The 13,089-nt window shown below is 49.3% G+C and overlaps 1 protein-coding gene across 1 annotated transcript in view; it reads right to left on the bottom strand.

Annotated features, from left to right (window-relative positions):
• Positions 1-976: 976 nt before the first annotated feature.
• The window catches only part of LOC137525373 (NXPE family member 2-like), a 66,903-nt gene continuing 54,790 nt past the window's right edge, over positions 977-13,089 (bottom strand). Inside the window, exons 4-5 of the mRNA XM_068246436.1 lie at positions 6,713-6,931; positions 977-1,546 (exon numbers count right to left, since the gene is read on the bottom strand). Of these exons, the coding sequence (XP_068102537.1) occupies positions 999-1,546; positions 6,713-6,931 (767 nt within the window). The 3' untranslated portion in view covers positions 977-998. The remainder of the gene's footprint in view (positions 1,547-6,712; positions 6,932-13,089) is intronic.

Below are 13,089 nucleotides of genomic sequence, written 5' to 3'. Positions count from 1 at the left end.
AGTCTAGGTGTTTTTCTCTGCATGGGGAAAAAACATTGGTCCTCAGTTTTCCTGTGCAGAAAGCGAGGGGAGTGGGGGGCCCCATCCAAAGATTCGCACAGTCCCCCCCCCCCCCCCGCACCTCAGGCTCTCCCCTCAGCTTGCTCCCCTCCTGCGATTATCAGTGGCAGCGGTTGGCGGCAGGAACACATACCTCCATGCGTTCCTGCGCGCTGGTGGTTCTGATCTCTAAGTGTCTGATGCTACTTCCTGTTTAAACAGGAAGTAGCGTGAGGCACTTAGAGATTGGACCTCCGCGGTACGGAGGTATGTGTTCCTGTCGCCGCTGCTGCCACTGAAAATTGCAGGAGGGGAGCGCACTGAGGGGAGAGCCTGAGGTGAGGGAGGTAGGGGAATGTCCTACGTCCCTGCCGATGTGTGGCCATGCTTTCCCCTCATACTGTGACCCCTCCTGCCCCTCAAAACGGCCCTGAGTGGGCTGGGGGGGCATCCAATTTGATTTCTAAATACACTAGGGTTGTACAGCAGACATGGTTTGCGTGTGGAGGCAAAACGTTTTTGCAATCTCTTTGGAAAGGGGTCCTTCACAGCTTGAGTGGTAAAAATCTGGAATGCCTTACCTCAGGAAGTAGTTATGGAAAAATCTACAGTATATCTGAATTTAAAGAGGGCTTGGATGCTTTCCTTGCACTGAAAGGCATCCACGGCTATAATTACTAGGTAATTCCCGGGAGAGTTGATGCAGAGATTTATCTGACTGTCATCTGGAGTGGAGAAGGAATTTTTTCCTTTTAAGGCTAATTGGTCCAGGCCCTGTAAGGTTTTTGCCTTCCCCTGGATCAACTGGGATATGTGCGGGTTCAGGATGGTGTTTTTAAAAAAAAAATTCTGATTGGACTTGATGCACGGATGGGTTTTTTTCAAGTAAACTATGTAACTGTAACATATGGCAGCCTCCATATGTCCATCACCTCAAGTTCCCTTTATCACCTACTGGTTCATGGACAAGCAAAACTGAACGTTAGACTTAATATACTGGCAAACGTGTGCCCTGGAGGGTGGACCGTCACCGTAGCGGCAGCCACGGTCATGTCCCAAGCGTCCACAAAGCCGACATCGATGCCCTGGAACACCTCTCTGAGCACCAGATACTGGCAGTAGCCGTTGAAGTCTCCCTGCATTTCCACCGGAGCATAAATATCTCTCGTATTCTCTGATTTAATGATGACTTTGGTGTCCGGGCTTCGGAGGAACAGCCTCTCCACTGCTCGGCGGATATTGAACGCCCGTTTAATGAAGATTTTGAGCGGGAAATGTCTAAAGTGCTGGCCCATCGTAATGACGAAGATGGTGTCCTTTCCCCCAGCGCGCTGGTCGATCTGTCGGCTTGTATACTGGTCGTCTTTGAAGTAGTAGAAGCTAGGGTGTTCCAGGGGAAAACCGTGTCTCTTATAGGAGATGTACATATCCTTTTCCAGGTTTACGGCCTCCAGGGCTAAATTCCAACCGCCCCATCCTGATCCGTGGTAGCGGAAATATTTTGCAACTGGGAAAAACAGACACAACCATTAAGGATAAGAGATATATTTATTTTTTATAATATGTCTATTATTTATGTTTTATCTTTCAATTTATTTTCTCATCATCATCAATGTCATCTTCTTTGTTTATATGTCAGCTAACCTACAAAGCTCTAAATAATCTCTCTCCCCGGTACATCTCCTCACTAGTTTTCAGATACCAAACCCAACCGCAATCTCAGATCTGCTCATGTCATGACCTTCTTCTATCCTCCTCTAGAATCACTTCCTCGCATTCATGTATACAAGATTTCTCTCGTGCCTCACCCCTTCTCTGCAATCCCCTTCCTAACCACATCCGTCACTCTCCAACCTGAAATCTTTAAAGAGAACCAGAGATGAAGCACACTCTTGTATTTTACCTTATAAATCAGTGGGAACATGACAGTAAACACCTAATCTGCTCTTTGTTTCATTGTTCTCTGTTTAATCTGACTGTTATCACCTCTGATAAGAATCCCTGACTGAGCACTCAGTCTGGCTTTGCTACGGAAAGATTAAAGCTGAGTCTGTCTTCTCTGGTGTCTTTTTAAGCCCAAGCCTGCCCCCTTGTGGCTCTGCTATAATGACTCAGCTATAATTATTCCCTGCAAAGCCAAACTGAATGCTCAGTCCGGGATTCTTATCACAGCTGATAACAGACACTTTTAGCAGTGAGGATGAAACAGAGCAGGGTAGGTGTTTTCTCTAATGTTCCCACTGATTTCTATGGTAAAATACATGAGGGTGCTTCATCTCTGGTTCACTTTAAGTGCTTCCTCAAAACTCACTTTTTCCACATATGCTTTAACTTACACCATTCCCCTTCAAATTCTGGCCATGTTGTGCTTTCTAAATATAACTTAAAAACACACTGCCTCTAGGTATATATTTTGTATATTACACCTAGAGATGGCCTGAACGGTTCACCGGCAAACTTGTTTGAGCAGATCTGAGCGGTTCGCGTTCGCGGTGAACTGCGAACAAATAGCGAGTTCGAACAGCCCCCTATACCCCATCATTGGGCTACATTTTGACCCTCTACATCACAGTCAGCAGACACGTGGCAGCCAATCAGGCTGCACTCCCTCCTGGACCCCCCACCCCCCCTACAAAAACGCTGCTGCGTTGGCCATCTTCTCACTCTGTCTGCTCCCTGCTTAGTGAGAGAAGGGAGAGACATTACTGCAGAGATAGGGAAAGCATTAGTTAGATCTTGTTAGCTTGCTCCTTGCTGATATTTGTTGCTGAAAAGCATCCCAAAGAAGCTCTTTTGAGAGCTAATGTTCTTGTGATGTGTTTTGTTTTTTTGTGTGTGTGCCACTGACTGCATATACAGCCCTGTCTGTTGCAGCTGGCCCTTGCTATACTGTGCCAGGCCCAGCACACTGTATTATACCAGTCAGTGCATACATTTCACTACATCTGTGACTGCACACTGTTTTATATACCAGTCAGTGCATACCTTTCACTGCATCTGTGTGACTGCACACTGTATTATACCAGTCAGTCACTGCATACCTTTCACTGCATCTGTGTGACTGCACACTGTATTATACCAGTCACTGTTGTTCTGTCATTGAGATACCTCAGCCTGACCATATGGGCTTGAAAACCGCCATCACCTGCACTCTCGCTATCATGCGCACCAGTACAGCACGGCCATCACTACACAAACAGCTGTTTGCGGTGCGTTACACAGTGAATTTGGTCTGTCAGCGTGAAACAGTACACTACTTACACTACCTGCTGATCCATGTATAGACACGCAAGATGTTTTCAAGCACTTTATGCCTCCAATTTAGGAATGCAATGTGATTTCTGCCCTTTAGAGATTATAACCCTGCTGTGCGTCAAATCCGTAATTTTCCCCGGGACTTTGGGCATGTATCCCACTCCGCCATGATCCCCTGCAGGTGTTAGACCCCTTGAAACATCTTTTCCATCACTTTTGTGGCCAGAAACAGTCTTTGTAATTTTTGAAGTTCGCCTGCCCATTGAAGTCTATTGTGGTTCACCGAGTTCACCGGTTCGCAAACTTTTGCGGAAGTAAATCTAAAGGGTTCGGGCCATCTCTAATTACCACCTCTTGCTTCCTCCCTATTCCTTTAGATTGTAAGCTGAAAAGGGCAGGGCTCACCCACCCTTTTGTGTCTTTCCAATACATTTTGATCACCATGTTACATTTGTCACTGTAGTTACTCTGTCTTACAATTCTGTATAACGTACCAATGTCTACAGTATATTTTGTGTATACCATTGTCTGTATCATTATGTACCCCATGTTTGTTCACAATGCAGCACAGAGGCGCTTGGTTCTAGTTCCACTTACTCCCTATTTTGCCCGATGAAGCGGATCATACCTGCAAAACGCGCTGCACTGTGTTGTGAAATAAAGTCAACTTCAGCCTGAAATTTGTCAAAATCGAGTCTCCTTTGGGAAGGCAAGTCCACCACTGCCTACTTTTTTAAACTGTTTTAGTGCATTTTACTCTATGTTTGACGCCTCAAGTGTACCTTCCGCACGTGTAATTCTACCTCTGGAGGGACCTCCAGAGGTAGAAGAGAGAACTACCTTTTGGCCGGTGATTTCAAAATTTCAAAAACTATAACTTTCTAATTTTCAAAATGATAAAAATTAAAAATCAAAAACTAGAACTAATTTTCAAAACTATTATAAACTGTGACAGTCTGTCAGCTAGAGCACGGAGATCTGATTACGTGTTTATCTGCAGTACCACCACCAATGCAGGTATATGAGAGCAAGGTAGTCAGTATCTTTCTGATGGTAAATCAGCAGAAGGCTCACTACTGATGTTTAGGGCCTGAACGATCAGACAAGATAAGTGTCACACCCAGGACCTTGATTACTGGGGATCCGCAGAATCACCAATAATACAACGACAGACCCGATTATATAGCAATCTGCGGAATTGCTAATAATGCGGGCTGATCAAAACAGGGTAATCGACAAACAATATTGCGGTAACAATAAATGCAGTAAAAATATCCACCACACAGCGATTCCTCAGAGGTGTGGTTACTTCTGAATGGGAACCCCGTGTGTGAGATCCTCCAATGGGCCAGAGGAGGAGTCTCGGCCTCTAGCAGTAACGATCTGCTAGGTCAAGCGTCTCGGAGAGAGAACCCTACAGTGGGAGACGTTCCACTGAAGGGAGAAAGGTCAGACAGGCAGAGGTTCGGCAACAGTACAGGCGGCAACAGTACAGAGACGTGAGACGAGAGAATAGTCAGAAACCAAGCCAATAGTCGATAACAGGCGGGCTGGCAAGGTACAGAAACTGAAGGCTGATTCAGAGTCGGAGAACAGGCAGGGTCGGCTACTTGAATCAGATAGGCGGAAGTACAATAAGGATTAGAGTAAAGGATAGTCAGAGATAGCCATAGAGAGTCATACACAGGTAAACAATCATATACAATCCTAATCTGAGGTGTGAAGTCCTTGGTTTCGACACCTGGGATCTAGCCTAAGGTCTGAGCGCTAACACAGAAGTATTCACGACAGCAGACAACTTGCTACTGACAAGCAAGTCCTATATGTAGCCAGAGAGCTGCCCAGCGCCGCCCCAGAGCCCCAGCCAATCCAAGGACCCGCTGGAGTCAGCTGACCGGTCTGGTCAGCTGACTCCCCTTCTAGAGGCATAAAGTTCCTGTCTCCTCGCGCGTGCGCACGTAAGGCGGAGACTCTGAGCCGGCGAGGGAGCGGACGACCCCCCCAGGCAGCAACTGTGCGGCGGAGTCCGCCGAGCTCACGGACTCCGCCGCCTGCACTAATACGCCCGCCGGCAAAGATGCGGAGGCTCCCGCTTGTGATGTGGAACCCGCCGCCACGTGCGTTCTGCAGTTCCGCTAGTCATTACATAAACATTTCAAAAACTGTAGCTTTCTAATTCATTGGGCGCCCAAATTTCTGCTTTGGGTGTCCAACTGCTGATATTTCCATTAGGGCCTATAGGTCTATGCCCAAATCGTCCATTAGCCAGCCGCAGGTGCCCACATTTGCTGCATCCATGGTCTCTGGTTGGAACTACTGACTCTCATATCTTCCTGTAGACTTATTTTTCTAAACAAGTACTATAGGGAGGATGGTAATCAGGCCCGTATTTACATCACAAGAGCCTATAGGCACAGATGTTCTGGCTCGCTACACTTCACCCACCACAAGCCTACAAACCCCGCCAAACTGCACTGCAAATGTGCTGGCTGACCCCGCTGTCAATTCTCCCTAACTTACCCTGCCCGGTGTAGGTAGCCACAGTTGTCTCATAACACTGAGTGTACCCAGTCCCCAGTATTAGTTAGCTAGAGATGCCCCTGGATGAAAGGAGAGCTCATCAGTGGAATGGCGAGACCCAGGTGAGTATCCTCTCATTTACGCTCTGCTCAGGACTCTGCATAGTGAAGGAAGGAGGGAAGCACTCGGGGATGGGAGATAGCCGCCTTTCCATCATCAGGCTCCTGTAGGCATATGCCTACAGTGCCTTATGGTAAATCCGGCCATGATGGTATTATGGTACATATTATAGCCTTACCATGAACTTACATTGCTTACTGTTACACGACTTTTAAAAAGAGTTCAAAGGACAAAAGGGCTACTATCACGGAAAATTTGAAACACGTGGAACTGTACATTTCTCCCAGAGTAAATTACTTCTTTCCCTATGTTGCTGTTACTTACAGTAGATGGCAAAAAGATGACTGATTTGGCAGATTTTGGACTAGTCCATCGCCTCCTGGGGGATTCTCAGTAGCATCCTTATTCTTTACAAAAGCACTTAATGGAAAGGATCCATACAAAGATGGTAGTCTGTCTCCCTACTCACGTGTACACTATTTTAGCAGTTGAACTGAGCACCTGAGCACCAAGTGCTTTTGTGAAAAAATAAATAACTGGGAATCCCCCATGAGTAGATGGACTGGTTCTAAACCTGACAGATCTGTTAGATTTATACTACCTACTGTAAGTGAAAGCACCATAAGAAAATAGTACTTTATAGTGCATTTTACTTAGAATTTTTTGTTTTTACATTCTATATGTATAAATTTTAAATTTTACAATGTTCATGATAGTTGTCCCTTTCAGCTTTTTCTTCTTGCCACAATTTGTGAAGTTTCTGTACGGGAAATCTTACTTTTGTTGCCCTCCGTGAAGTACATGATAAACTGTCGTAAAGTTGAGTCTCCAATCAGAAACAGCTTCTTCTTCTCCAGACACCCAATGAAGTCCTCCCCAGTCTTGTAGACAGTCATGTTGCAGTAGACGGGACGCCACACATTATCATAAAAATATCCGCTTGGAAGAGGAGAGGCCATTCCTGTCCTGCATTTCGGCTTTTTAACATGTTCAACGTCTGTAAAAAAGAGATCATATAATAGAAAAAATCAGCAGAGGCAGGGGCATAACAATAGGGGGTGGGGTTCAGCAGGGCTACTCTGGGGCCCTCTCAGGGCCATTTGGGGGGGGGGGGGGGGGGAGGAGGGGTCGCAGCATGAGGGGAGAGCACATCGGTGGGAAGGGGAACCACTCCCCCCTCCCTCACCTCGGGCTCCCCTCCAGCATCTATCACAGTGGCAGCAGCAGCGGCAGGCAAGAGACATACCTCCATCTATTGTAGAGGTCACAGAGCTCTAAGTGCTTCATGCTACTTCCTGTTTAAACAGGAAGTAGTGTGAAGCAGTTAGAGATTGGAACCTCTGGTGGTGGATGGAGGTATGTGTTGCTGCCGCTGCTGCTGCCACTGTGATAGATGTTGGAGGGGGAACGCTGAGAGAAGAGCCGGAGGTTAGGGAGGGGGAACTGTCCCCCCTCCCCGCCGATGTGCGGCCATGCTCTCCCCTCATGCTGCGACCCCTCCTGCCCTCCTAAACGGCCCTGAGCAGGCACCCGGGGAGGGGGATCCAAATTCTTGCAGGGGGGCTCGGTGACTTCTAGTTACACCCCTGAGCAGAGGGTGAATATTTCATGATATTTATACAGAGTATAGGCACAATTTCACGAGGGGCTCCATGCTACTGCACAGGCGTGGCTATGTCCCACAGGAATGGTATGGCTGCGCTCATGCAGGAAGAGGAGTGTGGCCAGGAACTTCCAGAGGGTTCTAGGCAGCTGTGGAGATCTGTAGGTGGACACAGGAAGCCTCCTTCAATGCGTCTCTTTTTTGGTTTATAGTCTAGCTTGGGTTCTCTTTAATGTCTTTTTCAGACTGTACTGCTTGCTCCTCACCAAGCACAGCCTCCGGTCTGTCAGCCACCAAACAACATGACAGCGTTTGTTGCCCCACACTCGTTAGCATTCGATATGCAGTGTGGTTACTCAGCAACAAGAATGTTGCATTTGAGTAGGGCTGTGGCAATGCTCAGATGTGACTCCATGCAATGGATGCCTTCCATCTACCCATACTGAGTATTTCCCAGTGCATGATGGGTGCACAGAAGTAGCTGACAAGTGATGAAAGCACAGCCCCGTTTCTAGGGGCGGGCGAGGTGGGTGTCTGCCCGGGTCACAGTGAGTGGAGGTGCAGTGATGAAGGGGGGAGCCACGTGCACACTGGGACTTAGCCACGGGGAGGAGGCCTAACCCCTCCCTCCCTCAGGCCAGCCCTCCATGCTCCCCCCCCCCCCCCTTACTTCAGTGTTATAGCGCAGCGGGAAGCCTCTTAGAAAAAATTCACCTCCTTCCGGGCTCCAAGTGAAGTTCACTTCCTGCCGGGCTCCTCTGACTGCACCGCTGCTAATCAGGAAGCAGTGAGCAGTGAGGCGGGCTCCCCTCCCTGCGGCTGAGTCCCAGTTTGCCCACAGCTCCCCCTCCATTACCTGTACTGGGGCACCTATACCTGGCTAATTATACTAGGGGCACCTTTACCTGGCTATCTGTACTGGGGGCACCTACACCTACAGTATACCTGGCTACCTATATTGGAGCACCTATACCTGGCTACCTATACTGGAGGAACCTATACCTGGCTAACCTATACTGTGGGCACCTATACCTGGATACCTATACTGGGGGCACCTATGCCTGGCTACCCATACTGGGGAACCTATACCTGGCTACCTATACTGGGGGCACCTATACCTGGCTAACCTATACTTGGACAACTATACCTGGCTAATGTATACTGGGGCACCTACACCTGGATACCTATACTGGGGGCACCTATACCTGGCTACCTATACTGGGGGCACCTATGCCTGGCTAGGTATACTGGGGCGCCTTTCCCTGGCTACCTGTACTGGGGGCACCTATACCTGGCTACCTATACTGGGGCACCTATACCTGGCTACCTATACTGGGGAACCTATACCTGGCTACCTATACTGGGGGCACCTATACCTGGCTAACCTATACTTGGACAACTATACCTGGCTAATGTATACTGGGGCACCTACACCTGGCTACCTATACTGGGGGCACCTATACCTGGCTACCTATACTGGGGGCACCTATGCCTGGCTAGGTATACTGGGGCGCCTTTCCCTGGCTACCTGTACTGGGGGCACCTATACCTGGCTACCTATACTGGGGGCACCTATGCCTGGCTAGGTATACTGGGGGCTCCTATACCTAGCTACCTATACTGGGGGCTCCTATACCTGGCTACCTATACTTGGGGCACCTATACCTAGCTACCTATACTGGGGGCACCCATACCTGGCTACCTATACTGGGGGCACCTATACCTGGCTACCCTATACTGGAGGATCTATACCTGGCTACCTATACTGGAGGCACCTATACCTGGCTACCTATACTGGGGGCACCTATACCTGGCTACCTATACTGGGGGCTCCTATACCTGGCTACCTATAGTGGGGGCACCTATACCTGGCTACCTATACTGGGGGCTCCTATACCTGGCTACCTATGCTGGGGGCACCTATACCTGGCTAACCTATATTGGGGCACCTATACATGGCTAACCTTTAGCGGGGCAACTATACCGGAATGCACTACCTGCAGTCGCCCATGTTAAACAGGTCTTAGGATTCAGCATGTCATGGATGATGTGTATAATGAAGCAGAATGTAAATGGGAGAAAAAGTAAATCCAGACGTTTGGCTCATCTCTTTGGAAGAAATATGTCTGACATGAAATAACCACCTAAAAACATTAACAAACCAGGAGACTTCTGGATGTTGTATGATCAGGGCGGGATTTACCATAAGGCACTGTAGGCCAGGGCCGACTTTGTACTCTTTACCGCCCAAGGCCAATGTCACCAGCCACCCCCCCTAGGTAGCCTGATGACCCCCCCCCCCCAGTATAGGTAGCCAGATGACCCCTACCCCCCTTCCCTCTAGTATAGGTAGCCTGATGACTCCCTTAATCCCTCCCTTTCCCATTCCCCTCCTTTCAGTACAGTTCACCTCAACACTGCAGCAGCCATCAGTGTCACTCATTTCTCAGCTTGTCTCCAGTGCAGAAGCTTCCTCTTCCCCTCTGTCTCCAATGCTGCCCAAGTCTCTAGCCACACGCCACAACACCAATGTGCTTAGAGAGCAAGGTGGCTGCTCCACAGGCGGCTAGCAGCAGAGCGATCAGGCGCTCACCTGATCTCCCTGCATTGCAGCATATGCAAGCTTGCAAATCCTGCATCAGTTTAGTCTGCTGCTCTGGTGCCCTTGCTTACGGTGACCATACATCCCGCTTTACCTGGCTTGCCTTCGGGGGGCGCTGTCCCAGGCTGCATGAGGTCCCGGGAAACGTCCCGCTTTTAGCAGCGGGACGTCCCGGCCTCGGGACTCTGGCCACCGTACTGAATGAACTAGCCGCAGCGTCTCATAGACGCTGCGCTAGTTCATTCCCCGCAGCCCCGCTCCAGCAGCCTGCATTGTCCTCCGGCAGGCACAGGCAGGGCAGGGCTACGAGAAGATGGCGTCCAGAGGCGGAGCCCTGTACTGGAGACTATTTGTGTCTCCAGTACAGGGCTTCGGGCGCTATCTTGCCGTAGCCCTGCACTGCCTGTGGGCACAGGAGATTGGAGGAGGATCGTCCGGGGGAGCTGCACACACACACCAGAGGCCGGCTGCGTGAGGGGACTTCTGTCAGATGAGTAAATTATTTTTTTTTCCAGGTGAAATGTGCTCACATTGCGTTTTGTGCTGACATGTTTGCCCCATTGCATTTATTTTGTGCTGAAATGTTGCCCGCAATACGTTTATTTTGTGCTGACATGTTGCCCGCGATGAGTTTATTTTGTGCTGACATGTTGCCCCCATTGCGTTTATTTTGTGCTGACATGTTGCCTGCAATGTGTTTATTTTGTGCTGAAATGTTGCCCACAATGCGTTTATTTTGTGCTGAAATGATTACCGCAATGCGTTTATTTTGTGCTGACATGTTGCCCGCAATGCGTTTATTTTGTGCTGACATGTTTGCCCCCATTGCGTTTATTTTGTGCTGAAATGTTGCCCGCAATGCGTTTATTTTGTGCTGACATGTTTGCCCCCATTGCGTTTATTTTGTACTGACATGTTTGCCCCTATTACGTTTATTTTATGCTAAACGTTGCCCGCAATGCGTTTATTTTGTCCTGACATGTTGCCCACAATGCATTTATTTTGTGCTGACATGTTGCCCACATTGCGTTTTTGTGCTGACATGTTTGCCCCTATTGCGTTTATTTTGTGCTGACATGTTGCCCACATTGCGTTTATTTTGTGGTGTCTGGGGTAACTGTTGCTGCATTTATTATTTAATGGTCATAGTTGACTATGTTTGCTGCTTTGGGGTTACGGTATACTATTACAGTGGTTCCCAACCTTTTCCGGGCCAGGGAACACTTTCTGACCATATTTTTCTCCGGGGAACGGCGGCGGGGGGGGGGGGGGGGGGGGTTGCGGCGGCGCGGGTGTTTGCGCGACCTAGTGGACAGTGCCGTGCTATGGGGGGGGGGGGGGGGGGGGGCGGCTGCATAGCTAGCATAGTTGCCCCAGTATAGGGAGTTTAGTTGCCCCAGTATGGTTAGTATAGTTACCCCAGTATAGTGCCCCAGTATAGCTAGTATAGTGCCCCAGTATAGCTAGTATAGTCCCAGTATGGATAGGTAGTGCCCCAGTATAGCCAGTAAAGTGCCCAGTATAGCTAGTATAGTACCCAGATAGCTAGTATAGTGCCCAGTATAGCTAGCATAGTGCCCAGTATAGCTAGCATAGTGCCCAGTATAGGTAGGTAGTGTCCCAGTATAGTGCCCAGTATAGCTAGTATAGTTGCCCCCAGTATAGCTAGTTTAGTTGCCCCCAGTGTAGGTAGTTTAGTTGCCCCCAGTATAGCTAGTTTCGTTGCCCCCAGTATAGCTAGTTTAGTTGCCCCCAGTATAGCTAGTACAGTTCCCCCCAGTATAGATGCCCAGGAGGGGGGGAAGCAGCGCTAGAAGGAGGGGCAGTGGAGGCAGCGGTGGGGAGGGGGGAAATATCCCCCCCCCTCCCTCACCTGGGACCCCTCCTTCTGCCTCTCTCCCCCTCCGTTTAGCGGTGGCAAGTGCGGCTCGGCGGCGGGGAGGCATACGGAGAATTACTCACCACTTCTGCGTTCCAAGCGCCGGCAACGTCATGTCGTCACACATCTCCGCCTTCAATACCGCCCACTGTGCTTCCGCTAATCAGGAAGAACAGTGGGCGGCATTGAAGGCAGAGATGTGTGACGACTTGACGTTGCCGGCGCTTGGAACGCGGAAGTGGTGAGTAATTCTCCGTATGCCTCCCCGCCGCCGAGCCGCACTTGCCACCGCTAAACGGAGGGGGAGAGAGGCAGAAGGAGGGGTCCCAGGTGAGGGAGGGGGGGGATATTTCCCCCCTCCCCACCGCTGCCTCCACTGCCCCTCCTTCTAGTGCTACTTCCCCCCTCCTGCACCCTAAAGTAGGTACAGGTCTGGCGAGAGGCCAGACCTGTACGGCACACCGGGCAACATGCCGCGGCACACTAGTGTGCCGCGGCACACTGGTTGGGAAACACTGTACTATTAAATAGCATCACACAGTTTCTGCACACCCATGATGCGAATCCTCATTTAACCACATCATGGCGTAAACACTGCTTACTTATGCCTCGCTGTTACATCTTTATGTTAGCTCCCCCCATACAATGTCATGGCCATGCCCACTTTTCGCGCCCCCACTTGTCGGCGCAGCCCTCCCATTTTACGCACCCCCCACCCCTCTGCACAGTGGTTGCAGGAACAAAGTTAAAAGTGCGTTAAAAGAAGTTTTAATTAGCAATGTAATGTTCAGTGATAACTGTAATGCCAAACAGAGAATGATGATGGCAGGAGATACTGATAGATGTACAGAGATGTTACATCCCCCTGTAAGCAGCAATGTGGTGATTAATCGTAACTGTAATGCTAAACAGAGAATGATGATGGCAGGAGATACTGATAGATGTACAGAGATGTTACATCCCCCTGTAAGCAGCAATGTGGTGATTAATCGTAACTGTAATGCTAAACAGAGAATGATGATGGGTAACAGTAAAAAAGGGCGCAGGAGGCTAGTGGACAAATCGGGCGCC

Source organism: Hyperolius riggenbachi, chromosome 7 (assembly GCF_040937935.1).
Source record: "Hyperolius riggenbachi isolate aHypRig1 chromosome 7, aHypRig1.pri, whole genome shotgun sequence".
Lineage (NCBI taxonomy): Eukaryota > Metazoa > Chordata > Amphibia > Anura > Hyperoliidae > Hyperolius > Hyperolius riggenbachi.
The sequence above is the reverse complement of the archived record's forward strand: the minus strand, read 5'-3'. Positions and strand labels throughout refer to the sequence as shown.